The following is an 18,887-nucleotide window of genomic DNA, read 5'->3' on the forward strand; positions in this document are numbered from 1 at the left end:
ATTATTCTAAAAACTTATCTTGATTCTGGATCCCAGATGATTTGTCAGTATTTGAGCTCCCTTGCCTTTAGTTTATATTGAAGGAATCCTCACCCCAGTATTCATAATCATGATTTTTAAGAAAAATAAGTAGGCTTTTTGCAGTCAGTCTTTAAAGATAATAATTGTATTCTGGCTTTAGCAGAAGTTTATACAACCAATTTTCTCTCAATTTACAGTACCACTGTTAAGATGCACAGCTCAGATTCTTTAAGGGTCTAGCCAAGGGCTCAGATTCTTAAGATCTGGCCCGTTTGCATTAGTGATACAAATGCTTAGATTCCTTAAGAGTCTGCCCAGTATGGTGGATGTTCTAATAAACCTTGTCTTTGGCTGAAAAAAAAAATAAGAGCCCAGAGTCACCACTCCATAAAAACAGCCTAGATTATTCCACCCCATCCAGTACACTCATCTGCCACTTTTCTGGCCACCGAAGTTTCCCTGAAGTCCATCTCCATCACTTGGCATTTCATTCCCTAGAAGAGCTTGGTGCCACCTGCAAACCTGAAGGATTCATTGGATACTCCCTCCACTTGATTACTTTAAAAATCTAAAATAAGACCAGTTTCAACATGGACCCCAGAGAAACCCTCCTATTTGTTCTTTTCTGTCTACATTGTTGCCTGCTTTTTCTCTCTGTGATCCATAGTCCCCTAATTCCATGGTGATTCTATTTTTAAAATAGAATTTTTATGCAAAACTGTACTTTAAAAAGGTTCTTTAAACACCTAACTAAATGACTTTCACTGGTTTCCCACACAGCCTCTTGTATGTGCCCTTCAAAGAGCTCTGGAGGAAAAATGGGCTAAAAATGGGATTGGAGAGAGGCCAGGGTGGTAGAAGAGAAGGGGGAGAGTATGAGAGATTCAAGAGATTTGTGCCCTGGACCCTCAGATTCTACTATCTCATAGGCACAATGAACATGAAAATAAAAGGGCTTTAGGGAAAAAATCATGACCATTAAAAAGGATGATAAAAACTGTAACAAAGATCTCTTCTTGAATCTATCTATATATTTTACATATATGTTTGTGTAAATGCTTTCTTTGACAATATAATGTAAGCTTCTGGAGGGTAGGACTTATTTTGTTTTTGTCTTTGTATCTCTTACACCTAGAATAAAGCCTGGAACTCAGGTGCATAATAAATGTTTATTGAAATAATATATCTCTCTCTACACAGGTAGGGAGGAGAGAAAGAGAGAGAGAGAGAGAGAGAGAGAGAGAGAGAGAGAGAGAGAGAGAGAGAGAGAGAGAGAGAGAGAGAGAGAGAGAGAACCCTAGCTCCGGTCCACTGGCCAACAGGATACAGTCCTGTTTCTGAGGTTACCATGGAAGGTATCTAATCAGAGAAATGTGGTTTTGCAGAACCAAACCAACAACAACAACAACAATAATAATAAGAATAGTAATGATAACAATAACCATCTATATTTATGTAGTGTTTTAAGGCATAGAGAACACTTTACATACACTATCTCTGGATTATGAGGGTTCTTGACAAAGAGACTTAGTAAGCACAGGGGAGGTGCTTTGGGAAGGCTAGGCAGAAGGAAAAGATACCTATAGTGGCCCACCATATTTGTGAGCTGGGATGCCTGAAGGTCAACTGTTACCAGGGTTACAGTCACAAACACCCAGTGGCTTGCCCAGGGGAGACTGTAATACCTCAGGAAGAGGTGGACAGCTCTATAAGGCAACATGCAGAATGAGAGGCCAAAAAGCAGAGGGGGCAGCAACAGGGGGAAAAAATCACAAACTGAGGACATTTAAAGAAAATAAAATATTTTAAAGTAGCTAAATAAAAGGGGGGGTAGGAAAGCGGTGGGAGGGGTCTTTCTAGCCCTGTTTCTCACCTTTGCATCATCCCCACCCCAGCCCAGCATTTGCCCTTAACAGGTGCCTGACAAATGTTTACATGAGATGATGCCGCATCTGTCACGAGCGTGTAACATCTCAGCATGCCCATGTTTGCCTGAGACTCTCAAAATCAAGTCCCAGCAGCAAGCCAGGGCACCATCCCTGAGCTGACATTTTGCTGATTGGGCTTTGAAATCAATATGTGTTTCTTGTTGCCAGGAGGAGTTTGGGCTCCTGGGTAGAGGCAGGAGGTGAGTGAGGAGGAAAACCAAGCCCAGAGAGAAAAGTCATCGTTAAGAAAAGCAGAGTAGAGGAGAGAGAAAGGAGCCCACGTCTGTATTACACTTCACAATTTGCAGGGCAAGAAGGCAGCCATCAGTGACAGTGACAATAATGTTATTAATCCATCCTGTGAATATAACCCAGCCTTTGACTTCTCAAAGCTTCTTCCCCCCCATATATTGCTACTTCATTTCATGCTTACAAGGCATGCTTTGACATATATAACAAGATATGATAATATAATATACAATATTATATCATATGAAATTATAATAATAATATAATAATAAAATTACATTTCTATACATTTTACCATTTATAAAGCACTTTCTTCACAATAACCCTAAGGTAGAAAATGCTATTCCTCAGATTAGAACATGGAGTCAGTGTGGTATAGTGGATAGACCACTTGACTTTTAAGTCAGAGGACCTGTATTCAAATTCCACTATGCTAATTTCTCCCTGTGTGACCTTGGGCAAGTCACTGGATTTCTCTGGGTCTGCTTCCTCCTTTGTAAAATGAACTAGATAAACCCTAAAAAGCTCTTAGGCTCCTCTAGCTCTTAAAAGATCCCATGATCCATGAAGTGACTTGGTCAGTAAGGGAACTAAGACTTGAACTCAGGTCTTCTGGACTCTGCTGCCTGAGTCTCTCTCATTTGAGAGATCAGGAAGCTGAGGCTGAGTCAAGCTAAGTGATTTGCCCAAGGTCACACAGTGAATCAGGGACAATGCTAGGAATGGAGGCAAGGGTGTGCTGAAGTCAGCTCAAAGCAGCCTTCCAGCCAATTGTTAAATTTTCAGTTCATTTCAGAATATTTATACTACAGAATTCAGCTGATTCTACAAACCAGGGCTTGATTTTGTTTTGCTGATTATCTAGATTTAAGAAAGCGATGGAGAAAATGTTAATAACACAGATTAAACTTAAAAGTATGCCCTGTGCACATTGGGTGGGTTTTTTTTTGAGAGGGGTGAGGAAGCTAGTTGTTGAGCATTTGCTAGCACACTCCTGATTAGAATCCAGATTTCTTGACACCTAGTCAGACCCTTATAATGCTTCAGTGCAGTCCACTTGGTACCTCAATCAGAGGCTACAGAAATGGTGTGACAGATCCTGTGTCCATCCCAGGAAATGCTTCCCGCATTCTCATAGGTGAGAAGGGGAAGGGGAAGGGGAGAGGAGAGAGGGGAGAGGAGAGGAGAAGAGAAGATAAAGGGCTTCACTTCAGCCACAGGCCAGAAACATGACAACATAGTCCCAGTGGGTGGGCAGGGGTGATGCTGACTTGGGCGGGGCAGATACCAGTCAGAGCATGCAGCTGCTGCTTGCTCCCTACGTGGCCCTCGACTGGGAAGGGCCCCATTGTGGTCCAGTTCTGCTTGGTCCCAGAGCAAGGACTAGACTCACAACTAGTTTAAGGGGAATAATCCCTCCTTTCTTCTGCCTCTCTAACAATAGCCTACATTTGCATAATACTTTAAAGGATTCAAAGCTCTAGGTATACATTATCATATTTAAGCTTCACAAACATTCTGATGAGGTAGAGGTTTTATTATCTCCATTTTACAGATGAGGGAGGTGAGGCACAGACAGGTTAAAGGACTTACCCAAGGTCACACAGCTAGTTTGAGTGGCAGAGGTGGGTTTTGAATGCCAGTCTTCCTGACTCCAAATCCAGCTCTCTATCTACTCCATCACACTGCCTCTTCATTGCTTGGCTTGGCAACTGGCCCTCACTCACCTTGAAGGACTGAACGAAGGTCCACAGGAGAATTCGGATAGTGTAGCCCTGGCGAAGTAGCTTGATGAGTCGGGCTGCCCGGAAGAGCCGCAAGAAGCTGAGGTTGATGAAGTTGTTCTGCAAAGAGGAAAGAGCTTTTTCTGACCTTTGGAAACTTAATCCCATGAGCACTGCCCAGCTAGGCCCCAAATACTCCCCCACCCCGTGCCCCCTGCCACCCCAAAGAAAAAGGGTTACAAAAAAGAGGTTAAAAAATGAAATAAAAAATTACCGCTTCACGATCTAAGCAGCAATCGGCCACCAGAAAACCTTCCAAAAGAAAAACTCGTCATTGCAAATCATCTCACATGCAGCAAATCAGAGAAAACCCCGTTCCACTCCAGGGCCCTCCCTTCACCAGGGCAGGAGAGAATGATAAGAGCCCTGGACACACCATCCTGGGCCTGGGCAGGCCTTTTCTAAAGCCAGCTCATTGTCTGGCCTTGGAGGGCAGGGTGGGGCCCTAGAGGGAGGGGGTCTCCTGCAGCCTTGCGTCAATGATCGAGATTGGGGTCTCCTGCAGTGCTTAGCCAAGAAGGCTCCCAGCTGCCTGGCAAGTCTGCCCACTTGCCAAAGCAGAGCTCCACAGGAGGGGCCAATCCCCGATGTGCATCTGGCCAGCCTCGACAGAGGGTGCCCCAGAGGAGCACTTGTCCCTCCCTTACCCGAGGGGGCCGAGCAGGGAACCTCCGATTGAGAAGCAGGGCATTTTACCCAGTGGACACCGGGCATGTTCCTCAGCCGGGACCACTCAAGGTGCCCATCGCCTTCTTAAGAGTTCAGAGTTATCCCCCTTGAGGCACGGCAAAGGCTCTTGACCTGGGAGTTTGGTGGCTTTTCAGAGAGGGCAGAATACATGTAGCTCACCTTTCCAAAACAGAAACAGACATGAACATGTTTCTCTGCTCTATAGGTGGCTTGAGTGGAAGAGGCACCCGTCCCTCACCCAGGAACTAGAGCCCCCAGTGATCAGTGAATCACAGCAGCAGGAACAGAGGGACAACAGGAAAGCGTTGTCCAGCCAGGGCTTCCCATAGAAGAACTGTCAGGTCCAAGCGCCTTCCCAGCTCTTTCCTCAAGCCTCCTTTGACCATGGGGTATCCCCTTGGGTGAGTTTCACCCAAACTTCCCCCAAATGGAACTATTAGTTTGTGACAAGTTCCTGGGATGGCCCCTTTAAACATCAGTGCAGGGGAAACCAGAGGGTACTGTGTCGGGCTAGTGCCGTCCCTGTCTGATCAGGTCCATGCACATACAGTCTAAGTGTGGTGCTTCAATTAAAAAAATATATGTATGCAAAAGCAGCTTAGACTTACACAGCTACTGTATGTCAGACTCAGTCATCAAATAAAGAGAAAAAGACAAACACAAGGGTGTTGAATGAAACAGCGACAGAGGGGCCGAGCTCCCTGGCGGCCATAGAAGCAGGCAGTGCAGTGGGAAGCAGATGCCAGGGGAGTGTAGACTCTCCTGGGCTCTCCCTGCAGGTAGAACCCAGGCTGCTGTAGCCCTCCCTCCTCATGGAGCTACCTGGCACCCTGGAGAACCTGCCCTGAGGACCATGCCTCTGAGGCTTCAGTGTCTCTGAGCCCCAGGTTCACCTGGCTATTCCTTTCTCCGCTTTTGCTAATCTCCCTTCTTTGAAGAATCACTAAACTCCAGGAAATGGGTATCTTTCTCATTTCCCCTCAGGGCTATTGGTAAAGTGGTGTTTTTGGCCTCACTGACTACAGGCTCTCTGGGTACCCAAGAGAGGGAGAGGAGAATTTAAGGCTCAGGACTAGCAAGGCAACCCCAGGGCAAGCCCATTTATCTCTCTGAGTCTCCTCTCTTTATCTGCAGTGTGAGAAGAGGAATAACCAATATAGATTACCTCCTCACCGCATTGTGGAGAGGCTCAGATGAGAAAATGTGCATAAAGCACTTTAAAGCACCAGATAAACAGGAGTTATTATTATCATCTCTATTGTTGGACATTATTAGCACAAAGGAGGACAAACTCTGGCCTGAGGATGGAGAGGAGCCTCCAGAGAGGGTGAATTATAGGATCACATGTTTAGTTCTGGAAGGCTAATTAGTCTGTCCCCCACATTTCACAGATGAAGAAACTGAGATCCCACGAGGTGACATAATTTGCCCAAGGCCACACAGGTAGCTTGAGGCCCAGCTGGGATTTGAACCCAGATCCTCAGACTACAAAGCCCGTATTCTTTTTACAACTCCATCCTGACAGAAGGGAATGGGCCAAAAGGTGTTCATAACCTCAGGCTGAGGGCATAGGTCTATTTATAGGGATCCAAGGGCCAGAGAGCAGAGGAAGGATAGGCTTTCTGGCATTCTCATCCCTTGTCAGAGACCAGACTCCATTACTTTGTAAAGAGCTGGATAGCCAAACAGACTTCCTCATTCTGCACTCATCCCCTAGCCCCAGGTTATAGAATGGTTCCAGGCTTGCAGCTGAGGCAATCCTAGAACCACCTAGGGTCTCCCTAGGTTTCTCCTGGAAGTTCACATCCACCACAATACTGCTGGGAAAGAGTCCTAAAGGACGGACAGGACTCCCGGACTGGGAAGAGGCTGCAGTGGGTTCCCTTTTTCAGGGTTTCATACCAACATGCCTTCCCCAACCAACTGGGAACCGTCTATTATCTCATCATCCTTCCAGCAAATTTGGGATCTGGGAACAACCATAAGGCAGAACCACCATGCCCCAAGTTAGCCTTTCCCCAAAGATAAGCCCACCAGGAAATTATCTTCTGTGGGACGAGGAAAGGGAAGGAATTAGGGAGAAGATACAGTCAAGAGAATGAAAGCTTGCCCTAATTACTAAGATTCTCCCTGAACTCAACCTCCACAAACTTCTGTCACTTAGCCTAGTTTTTGCACCCTTAGGCCGAGACCCCACACCTCAGACTCCTGAGGGGACTTAGAAGAACAGGGTCCCCTGAGGCAGCCCAGGAGAGTCTAGCTGGAGAGAAGGTAGGGAGTTATGGAGGGAGCTGCCCCGAAGCCTGGGTCTGGGCAGAAGCACTGCCTAGGCACCCACTATTGGGCACTGGGGCATCTCCCTCCAATCCAGAGCTGCTCTAGCAGTTTTCCAAACTGCATGCATGCCAGATGGCAGGGAAACACCAGGGCAGTATTCCACAGGTCCCCCAGCTGCCCACTGAGTCACTTAGATGAATGCTCTCCATCTGCCTGATTGTTTTCTGTTGCACAAGAGTATCTCCATGCACTGGTTACAAGCCCCTGATGGGACTTTCTTGCCTTGGCTTTGTGATGAGGATGGTTTTCCACCTGGAGCAGCATCAAAGCTTCCCTCAGAGTGAGGCAGGCCCCATGCCCGATGCACTGTGGTACAAACCTGGGGGGGACGTGGGGACTTGGGACAATTATAAACTGCTTGGCTACAGGCTACCTGCCTCCTGGAATCTATGGGCTTCAATCCTGGGAAAGGAAGCAGCAGTTGTGGCCCAGCAGGGTGGGATTTCCTTCTGTCAGGGCACTGATACTCTGCAGAATCTTTAGGGAAGATGCTGAGGTGAAAAGAAAACTAGAGACCTGGCTTCCAGCTCCAGAGCAGTGGCCTGGCACACAGATTGCTCCTGGGGTTGTCCATTTCTGTTGGTTGCCAGTCAAACAAAAAGCATCCAAAGCTACCTCGCAATTGATTTGTATATATCTTGCATATTCTTCTATGTAGAGATTTTGTCTCCTCCGTTAGAATGTAAGCTCCCTGAGGACAGAGGGCCATTTTACTCAGCTTGTAGCTCAGCTACCTGGCGCACAGCCAGCCGCGGTTCTGCTTAACAAAAATGCTTGTTAGTTGATTGATTTCCAGAATAGTATTTGGAATGGGCCTCTTCCGGTACTAAGGTATAGGTGGGGATTTAGAGACAAAAACTCTTTTGTTGAAATGCTGTTAGGGAAGGGTCTGACTCATAGCACAGCTGAGCATAAGGTCTTCAATATAGTAGGCACTCCCAGAAAAGGGCAGTCATGCAGGCTTTGAAGCCTCAGGATCAACTTAGCTACAATGTGATAGGCACTTCTAAGCGCCTTGCATATAAAGGTAAAAATGAAACAATCCCTGCCCTCAAGGAGCTTGCACTCTTTCAGAGAGGATAATGTGTGGACGTATAAACATGTGCAACATAGTTACAAGTAAAAAGAAGGTATTGGGGGTGGGGATGGAGGAAGCATTAGCAACAGAGAAGGAGGCAGGAAAGGCTTCGTGTAAGTGGTTAGCTGAGCTTTGGAGGCTTTTGTGAAGGGCTTCTAAGAATCATCTCTGACTCCTTCCTTTTCTTCCTTGCCCTACCTGCCAGTGCCAAGTTCTTCCAGATGTACCTTTACACCATCCCTTGTATCCATCCTCTATTTTCCTTTCACTCCCCTGGCCACTGCCTCAGTTTACGTCCTCATCACCTCTCACCTGGATTATTGCAGTGTCTCCAAAATGGTTTCTCAGCCTCCAGTCTCTTGCCCCTCCACCCATCCTTCACATAGCTAAAAGAATCTTCCTAAGGCACAAGTCTGATGATGTCACTTGTCTGCTCCAAAACCTTCTATGTCTCCCTATTGCCTCCAATATCTAAGGCTCTCCACAATTTGGCTCCGACCTACCTTTTGGGCTTTATTTCACATCATTCTCCTTTACATACCCTACATTCCAACCAAACTGGCCTATTTCATATGCTATTTCCCATCTTTGTCTTCAGTGCACTCCCTAGCTCATTTTATCTGAAACCCTTCTTTGCCTACATCACATAATACCTTGTATTATATTTATATGCCTGCATGTTGCATTCTCCTCTCCTCAGAGCATATGTGTACCTTGTGAGCAGGGATTGTGTCTTTTCTTTTTATCCTGGTATTTCTGGTAAGAATTAACATCGTGTAGCAGATGGAGCAGGCCTAAGAGTTAGAAGGACCAAAGTTCCAGGCCCGCTTCTCAACACACACTGGCTGTGTGACCTTGGGCAATCTCTCTGTACCCTATACAAGTCTCTAAGGCTATAAGTTACAGAGAAGGTGCTGACCAGCATTAATAGAGGAAGTCTTGTCACTTGGGAGTTCTCTATACCAATGAAATCACAGATCTAGATTTCTATCACTGCTTGTGATTAACTCACAGCAGTCACTTAATAAACTGTTTCTTGATTCTAACTGAATTTCTTATCTGTTTCCCCGATAGCATCTCCAGCATAGGGCCCTCTGCATGATGGATATTTGTTAAAGATTTGTGAACTAATTTTTTCATTTGAAAATTTATCACCATGAGACCGAAAAGGGTGTATTCTTGGCTTCAGGATCCTAACCAATGTGGCATGAAGGTATCTTCTTTCAAAACTATAATTATTTCTCCATCTTAGCAGTCCTCTATTCTTTGCCTTTGTCCCCCACCCCACACCCAACCCCACACACACGTACACATGTGAGCACATGCAAACACAGTTCTCACAGGACACGGTAATTCTGAACGCCAATGCCTCCAACCTCTGGACATCCAGCCAGGGTCAAAATTATATTCATTTTATGCAATGTTGTCTCTAGTTCCTAGAATGATTTAGGAAAACACCCCCATGCCGGGGCCTGACAGCAGTATCTACAATGCTACTCTTGGTCCAGCATCTGAAATTTCCACAGTCACAGGCCCATGAATGAGCTCAGCCCAGCTTTGTGTTCCAAGTGCTGTGGCAGGAGAGTGGAAGTTCTTAGGGGCCACGCAGATATTGTCTTGCCCAGAACCAATGAAAGCAGAAAAGAAACAGCCAAAAGGAGAGGGGAGGAATGAGAGCTTGAAGCCTATGTGGAAGCATATGAGATTTGGTAGGGTCAAAGACTGGCTATTTTGGGGTGAAAAGTGATGGAGCAGAAAGTATATTACTTGGAGCAGAGATCACTTGGGCAGAGTCCTGAAAAGATCAAGTGCCATAGCTGCTATTTGTGACCCCCTTCCAGTTTCTCACACAATCTTCTTTCTTGTTCTTTGTATGTTGGAATGTCTGTATTTGTTGATAACTGCTAACTTCACATCTAAAAGGAGATCAAGGGAGGCCAAGGAAGAAGCAGGAGAGGTATGGAAGCTGGTGACCTGGCTCTGGATCTCCTCCCTTATATGATAACTCAGGGGGTTGGTGACTACCATGGTGTTGCTGGTCCAGGTTATGCCTCATGCGGCTGCCAAACCCCCTCAAGTTATATAGGCCAGTGCATGTAGAAAGCAACACAATGCTGCAACATCAGGTGCAGTTCCGTACAATTCATCTGAATCACAGCAGCCTTGCTTCTGGTTTTTGTTCCCAGAGAAGTCTATGTTGATACTCGGGCATACTGGGCATTTCCATCAATGCTTTCAAGAAGCTTCAGTTCGGGAATGGCTGGTGTACAGCATTTACTTTACCTGTCCTGGAGTTCTGTTTCCTGTTTCTGGGCAAAGTGGAGGTGAAAGATCCTGTGGCCAAGCCGGGAGGAGAGACTAGAACACAATCTAAGGAGGTGACTGCAATTGTGCAACAGAAACACCGAGGGCAGAACAAACCTGCCCTCCTGGCCAGGCTGGGTACAACAAGCAGGATGGTGAGGGCTGAGCAGACCCTGGTGCAGAGCCAGCCTTCAGCAGTGTGAGATCTTTCCCAGGAGCTGAGCCCTTTCCAATTCCAGGGGCTAGCTTAATTCTACCCACCCCCTACCTAGACACTGTCTAGACCAAAATAATGCCTGTGGTTGTTTCCCGGCATCCTTTTTAAAAGAGGCAGCAAGGTGCACAGCTGCTGCTGAGAGCCCCGTGCCTCCTGGGAGCTTCTGCAGGGCTTTAAGGCCCAACAAGCCAGAGAGAAGGAGAGAAGACATGAGGAAGCCAGCTGGGTCCAGGACAACAGCGCAAGACACACACATACTGAGCCTCGTCGGTGCTAGGGAATGCTGCATTTAAAGAGCCAAAGAGGAAGAGGGGAAGTAAACAGAAAGACGATCAAATCAAAGCAGAAAACTGTAAGAACTGTTAAAATTCATGAAACCAACCGTTTCCTATATGTGATGTTTTCATGGATGGACATTGGCAAGATTATTTACAAAGTGGGGTATTTTTGAGCAGCAGGCGCACAACATACAGACGGAGACATGGGTTTTCGCATTGTATGTTGATTGGATGGCGTGATTCAGCAGGTAGGTTAAGGGAAATAAGGAACAAAACAGAAAACAAAAGAGAAAATGAGTCATCAGGACAAGTAAAAAACTCAAACTCTGAAAACTTCACTGGAAGATTATTTGATTGGGGGGTCATTATTCACATCCTCAAAATGCATCACACCAAAACCTGTCTTTGAAAACCTTAAAGTTCAAGGGACTGGGTGGGAAGTCTTTGCATTTCTTTTTGTAATGCAGATCTGAAGGCAATGCTTTTATTTCTAGGCAAAGAAATTTTACTGGAATTTGATGGTTGTTTGATCCTCGTTTGGAGACCCACCTTCTGTATGCCCTCTGACCCCAACAACCACATACACATACCCTCATACACCCTTCTTTCCCAGGGGCAAGCCCAGATGGATCTCAGTGGCTTGAGTTACACATTTGGGTGAAGAAAATGACATGCAAGGTTTTGTCCAAGGAAGAAAACTACTTCCACAAAGGACATGAGGCCTGACAGACAGTAAATCCAAGAGAAAGCACTATGTATCTCTTTAACCTTTACTTGGTAAGGCTAGAAAGGCTGGAGGGGGGCGGGGTTAAGGTTGGAACTCCCCAGGGGACTCGCAGTAATACATGGGTTGGGGTGGTACCCAGAGGTTCCATGGCTCAAGTTGCCCAGCTCAATTCCCCCTTGGAGTACGCAGCCCAGAATCCACCACCAATGTGACTGGCTATCTGCTTTCCACAGGAGGGCTTAGCTGGCAGCCAAGGCCATGGCTCTACCAGAAATGGAACTTATTCTAATTCTGGGCAGCAGAGGCATTGAACAAATATGAGGCCACCACCGTCTTGGGGACCAAGAAGGCTCACAAAGCCTGGAGAAGGAGGAACCCAGCTCATTTGGAAGTTCATCCATCCCTCTGCTGACCAACTCACTTCCAGGAAGGACTTAAGAGAGTTGGGCCTTACCTGCTCAACAGTTTGAGCAGTGATACTCACTGCGGGCTTGGGCCAAATTATTTCCCCACCTGCTCTGTATGTGTTACCCTGGGTTAGGCCACAGAATGTCCAAAATTGGGGTGGAGTGGGCAGGGTGGAGATTTGGCTATGCACACTAGGAAGCATCAAACTCTTGGAAAACAACATAGGGGACAAGAGCTGCCTCTGCCCAGGGTGGAGAAGGGAAGCCAAAAGTTCGCCCCGTCATCTGCTTGTAATCAGCATTGTTCACCAAGATTTGATGCTTCCCCCCTGCTGTCCCCCTCTTCCCCCACCCCCACCCTATCACTCTAGATTCACCCTATGCAGGCACTAGTCACTGTTTTCTATTCAACAAGGCTTGGAAATAAATGCAGAATCATTTGAGTCTGCAGGCAATGGAGCTGACAGCTAAAGGGTTTGAGGTACCTACATTTTTCCAAAATAAACATGATTCGCAAGGAGAGAGCCACTCTGTCCAAGTGTCTTGAGTGCCCCCAAGCTCTTAGAAGAAAAGGTTTTATGCCATGTTGACTGCAGAAGAAATCAGGAACCTACCATGCCTGGTTCCTTGACATGAAGGTGACAAGGATCATAAAGATACTGCCTTCATGTCTACCCATGGAAATGGCACCCCTGACTTGGTGAACCTGATCAGTGTTGATAGCCACTTTTGATAACTTATGCCAAACCAGCACATCTGTTCCTTTAAAAAATAGGGATGTTTGTTTGTTTTAACTCTGGATTTCTTAGATAAGTAAATTCAGTGCCCCTTCATTTTTTCTCTATCTGGACACTGGATTGTTTTGAAGATCATAGACTTACAGTTGGAAGACACCTTAGAGATTATCCAGTCAAATACTCTCATTTCAAAGATGAGGAGACTGAGGCCCAGAAAAAAAGGTAAAATGACTTGTGTCAAAGGTCAAGTGGGTCTTCAGTGGCAGTGCCAGGATTCAAATTCAGGATTTTTGTGTTCCACGTTCAGTGTTGTTCCCATTACTCTCTACTACCAATGTCTTGGGGCTATCAAGAAAGATGATAGTAAAAGACTAATAGTGTGTGTGTGCCTCTAGTCAGATAAAGGAGCTCATGAATTTCTCCACATGCAAAAAGATTGATGTTTCTGAGGCTCTAAAGCAACAAATTCTGAGATTCCTTGTTCCTGTCAGAGGCTGATGGAGAACAAGGGGAGAAGATGTACAATCTTTCTGCATCCCATGGCTTAGCTCAGAGTAAACCAAAAGCCAAGTAGCAGGAACCTAGCAGCCTTGTGTTGCCCTTGTCTTGGGTCATGGCCCAGATTAAGGACAGGGGTAGGGAGGAAGGACTATTAGGGATAACTACAATGCTAGTGAGAACACTAGGGAGTGGATAAGGAACTGTCCTGCACATGCTTTCATAACTATGGTCTCCCTGGAGGCTAAGGGTTGGACTAGATGACCTCTTCACATATCTTGTAGCCCCAGAAGCCTCAAGATGTGAAGACTTCAGTTTTAAATTTTTTTGCTGAAAAACTCATGTCTATGTAGGCAAAGAAAAGTATTTCTTTTAGTTAATTACACAAATAGCTCAGAAAAATATCTATTATTGAGATCTGAGGGTGAAAATTACTCAACAGTGGATCAAAATTGTACTTGGCTTAGTGAAGAAACAGCAAAAGACTGAAGGATTTCTCTCCAATAGCAGGAGGAATCCAAAGCACAAACTTCCCTGGTGTGGAAGCCCTGTATCTCCTATTTAGATTTTGCTAAGCCTGGGTACAGAGAAGACTACTGAAAAAGAGTCTTAAGATCTTTCTTTTCAATGATTATGAACAAATTTTAAAAGTTTCCCAAGGAAGATAAATATAAGATAGTTCTTGCATTGAGGCATAATATATATGATATGATATGATATGATATGATATGATATGATATGATATGATATGATATCATATTATATTATATTATATTATATTATATTATATATATTATATTATATTATTATATATATTATATTATATTATATTATATTATTATATTATATTATATTATATTATATCATATATCATATTATAGTATAGTATATCATATCATATCATATCAATATATATATTATATTATATTATATTATATTATATTATATTATATTATATTATATTATATTATATTATATTATATTATATTATATATTATAGATGTAAGGGGCATGGCCCTCAACAGTTCAGTTGTCTGGAATGTGGGTCTGATTGAGTATTCTGAAGAAAGTGTGTTGAGTGTTCTAACATAGAAACTAATGATTTTCACAATAGGGCAGTTGCTCATTATTTATATATGACTTACTGAGAAAGAGTGGAAGAATATACTTTTGCCCCCTACTGCTACTTGCTATTGAGAAAAACAGAAGCCCAAAGATACTTCTCTGCATTGTACATGTTGTAATTGTTGAGTGGGAAAACAAGGAAGAAAAAGGAAAGGAATCTTGCCAAAGAAGCAGAGTTGGAGAGCCTTTTTGCCAAGATTAGGAAAAGGGTTGCAGCCTTTTCCTAAAAAAAAAAAATGTATAATACTACTTCAGCTGAAGGCTTCATCTAAGCCTGAAGCTGGAAGTGATGGATACTACAGTTTCTGTCGAGAAGCAAACCCAAGTGAGGAAAATCTTGCAGGATGAAACACTAGAAAAGAAACTTAGCAGACATTTTTGTCCAGCTCAGAAGCTGTGCCTAGTGAGGTGTTAGTCCAGCATAGCACGAATCAGCTCAGTTTAGTAGTGGAAGCATTTGTTCACACAGAAGCTATGCTCATCAAGAAACTTTTATGGACAGTTCCCAAGACAGAGAGTCTGCAGTTCCAGAGCTGTGAGTTGTCCTGGCCACATATGAATTTGTTACATGTATGCCTTAGCACCCTAAGACTCAAAGCTTGTGCCTACTCTCTCCATATATGCCACATGCACTGGCAGGAGAGTGTGATTCAGGTTTATGTGTAGAATGTTGTATAAATATTATGTATTTGCTTTGTACTTTCAATAAATATCTTAGATAATGTTTTAAGTGTTTTAGTGATTGATTTATTAATGGGAAAATGCACTGGTGAAGACTTGTGAGCTACAGTATTAGTAGGAATGATCACCAATGAGGATAACCTATAGAGACCCTAGAAGTATTGAGCATAGCAGCTCACCTCCCATTGGAGAAGCCCCAAACTCCCAACATGGAGAAAGGTGAAAGCGAAACAAGTCAAAGACAAAATGTGAGTATCCTTGAGGGGGGTGATAACAACGAAGCTAAGAAGAGCATTTCTGGACAGATACTTAGATCTTCAGTACTTATGGCCACCACAGGAAATTAAGACTGTGCACACACCATCAAAGTGAAATGAAGCAAAGAGTCAATCCCATGGGGTACAAAATGCCCTGCTCTTGAGGTAGAAGCTGTTTGGGAACCTTAATTCTCCAAATGAGAATTTTATCATGGCACCCGATAAGACTTCAAGTATCTGAAGTGCTATCACCAAGAAGGAAAATTAGTCTTGTTTTGCTTTGGCCCCAGGTGACAGAACCAAAGGCAAAGGGCAGAAACTGTAAAGAGGGAAATATGGGTTTGATACCAGGAAAGACTTTCCAGGAATTAAATCTGTCTAAAAGTGAGATCAGCTACTTCCGGAGGGCTCAAAGTGTGAGTCCCTCACTGGAAGTCTTAGAGAGGAAGCTGGATGACCACTTGTTGGGCATATTGTAGGGGGGATTCCTTTTGGCATGGACTGGATTAAATGTCACCTAAGGTGCCTTCCAATTCTAAGATTCTATGGTTCTGACATTTATGGGCACAGGCCAGAGGAGAATCCAATAAGTCATCCTGCTTAAAATGTCCCTTCTAAACCCAGACCTGGCTAAGCTCACTCTTCCCAAGACCCAAGCAACTTGGCAGGGGTCAGTGAAGTTTCTATCTTAGACCCTCCTCACCTCCATGCCTGCTCTCTCCACCCTCTTTCCTTCCTGAGTGCCCTCAGGTTATTCATATACTCAGATCCTAACAAAACCTTCTTTTAGGGACCAATCATACCAACTCATTCACACTAAGGTATAAATGACTCAAAAAAACCCCATATGGAGATTTTTTTCCAGAAGTACTTACATTTTCATATGGAGCAAAGAATTAAGTCAAAGTAATGAAGGAAGCTCTTAACATTCTGACATCAAGTTTGAAGAGGAGACAGAGGGTGGGGGAAGGAGAGGAGTTGCCTCAGCGTCTGCTGCCACCTGCTGATGAAGCCAGTCCAGGTTCTGAGAAACAGGTAATGCCTTCCCATTGGTCTAGGGTCTATGACTTTCCTTTGTTTACATAGTCAAAGCCACTCAGATAGCCTTCAGAGGCCAAAGGACATAAGGCTGAGAGAGCTACTCCATTAGGCTAGAGATGGCTACCAATTGCCATGGAAGGCTCCCTGGGCCAGCATTCATGTGAGCCTTTGCTCACTTCTAGCATTTGACCCATTGACTCAGACTTCGCTCTTAGACTTCAGCTGTTGGTGGAGGAGAGCTGAGATTTTCCTTCCTTCTAGGAGGTACAAATGGCTGTCACTATGGGACTCTGCCTTATCTGTTCTCTTGCATCTGAGCTCCCCTTATACCTGTGGGTACTTCAGCTGAAAAGTCTTTGGTCCACTTACAGCTTTCCACTGCACTAATCAGTCCCAGTTAATCCCTTGAGTATGGGAATTCCTTCTGTTATGACTAATCATGCACTGATCAAATTCACCAATCTGCCACTCAGCTCTCTAGTTCATTTTTACCCGCCTATATACACCCTCGTTCAGGATCCTGTTTGGCTAAGCTAGGGAAAACTTCCCACTCCTGACTCCTCTTAAGGGAAAGCAGACCTAATCTTCCTGAAAAGGAAGAGCTCCAGGTGGGTGCTGGTCCTCTATAGAAGAGGAAGCAACAGCCAATCCTGGAGGTGCTTCTAGGAGGATTGAGAAGAACACATTTGGTAAGGAAATCTTTTTTTTTTTCTGACAATGAGAAAGAAAAAAAATCATACTTACCGCAATCTCTGTTACTAAAATATCAGTAATACTTCCCAATACTGTTACAAAATCAAAAACATTCCAGGCATCTCTGAAATAATTCTAGAAGGAAAAAAAGGACAGGAAATGTTGTCTGACTGATGGTGAAACTACAGAATGAAATGGGAATTAGAGGAAGTAATATTGGGATGGGAGTGGGGGTAAGGAACTGACAAAACCATGAACTCTAGATAATCACAGTGAGTCATTCATTGTTAAATGTTTTAGCCAGGATTACAAGCCAGAAACTGATCAGAATCCATATCTGGCTACCAAGAAAGACAGGCTTTTTAGTTGTTACTAGGGCATTCCTAGATTTCAAATAGAATGAATATGGCTGACATTATCACATGGACATTAGGAGCCACAGGACCCATGTTTATGTGGCCAAAGTCTCCTGACTGGAGACATAATTGTGGATATATCCATAAACATGATCCCAACTGCTAAACAAATTCTTCCCTGGCAGCCCAAGTGAGCTTTCTTGGCAAAGATACTTGAGTGGTTTGCCATTTCCTTTTCCAGTTCATTTTACAGATGAAGAAATTGAGGTAAACAAGTAAAGTGACTCGCCCAGGGTGACACAGCTAAGTAAATATCTGAGACCAGATTTGAACTCAGGAAGATGAGTCTTCCTGACTTGAGGGCCAGCACTCTATCCACTATGACACCTAGCTGGCCCAAGAGGAGGGTCTTAAATTAATGGTTGGATTTACTAATTGATGATGGGTATTTAGACAAAGGTATCTCCTCACCTGAGGCTTTCCAAGAATCATCATAAGCTCCTCAAATCCCACTACTCCTGTACCTCCATGAAGGCCATCCTCTCCTCTGGAATGCCCTGGAATGCCCTCCTTTCACATTTCTACCTCCCTCAAGGCCCAGGGCAGACACCTGCCACCTCCTTCATAAAGCCTTCCTTGATTTCTCAATTGAAAGTGATCTCCTCTTCCATGAATTTCTTAGAGTGCTTTGCCTGGATCTTTGTCCTCATCACATACTACTTTACCTCCTACCAAGTATCACAAGATCATAGATTTAGAACTTGAGGAGACCTTAGGTCTCATCTAGTCCGACCTCTTCATCTTAGAGATGATGAAACAGAGGCCCAGAGAATTTGAGTAACTTGGACAAAATCATGTAAGTAGTAAGTAGGAAGGCTTGGATTTGAACCCAGGGACTCTGATGTCAAATCTCATCCTCTTTCTATTTGTAAACACGTAAGACTATAAGCTCCTTAAGGACACAGACTATGTCATGTTTCTCCCCTTCATTCCCAGCACTGAGCATGGGGCCCTTCTACCTAGCAGGCTCTTAAGAATTATTCAGTTGAAAGATATGGACAGACAACATACCAGCACCCCAAAGGCGATGATCTTCAGCACACACTCCATGGAGAACATCGAAGTAAATACGATATTCAAGCCCTTCAGCATCATTTCATACTCATAGGGGGCACCATAGAACTATCCAGGAAAGGAAAGAGAGGGCTACATTTTAAAGGGGGCTAACTTGCCTGGACTTTCAGCCACCAGTGAGGTTCTTAGGGTCATAGGATCAAAGAGCTAGAGCTGGAAGGGATTTCAGAGACCATCTTGTCTTTTTGTTATTGTTTAGTTGTTTTCCAGTTGTGCCCAACACTTTATGACCCCATTGAGGGTTTTCTTGGCAAAGATACTGGAGAGGTTTGTTATTTCCTTCTCCAGCTCATTTTACAAATGAGGAAACTGAGGCAAACAGGGCTAAGTGACTTGTCCAGGGTC

The 18,887-nt window shown here is 44.3% G+C and overlaps 1 protein-coding gene across 1 annotated transcript in view; it reads right to left on the reverse strand.

Annotated features, from left to right (window-relative positions):
* The window catches only part of CACNA1B (calcium voltage-gated channel subunit alpha1 B), a 252,226-nt gene that overhangs the window by 52,121 nt on the left and 181,218 nt on the right, over window positions 1-18,887 (reverse strand). The window contains 3 exon segments of the mRNA XM_078149926.1: window positions 3,926-4,042; window positions 17,104-17,187; window positions 18,480-18,590. Of these exon segments, the coding sequence (XP_078006052.1) occupies window positions 3,926-4,042; window positions 17,104-17,187; window positions 18,480-18,590 (312 nt within the window).

This window comes from Phascolarctos cinereus, unplaced genomic scaffold (assembly GCF_003287225.1).
Source record: "Phascolarctos cinereus isolate Bilbo 61053 unplaced genomic scaffold, phaCin_HiC Scaffold_2;HRSCAF=192, whole genome shotgun sequence".
Lineage (NCBI taxonomy): Eukaryota > Metazoa > Chordata > Mammalia > Diprotodontia > Phascolarctidae > Phascolarctos > Phascolarctos cinereus.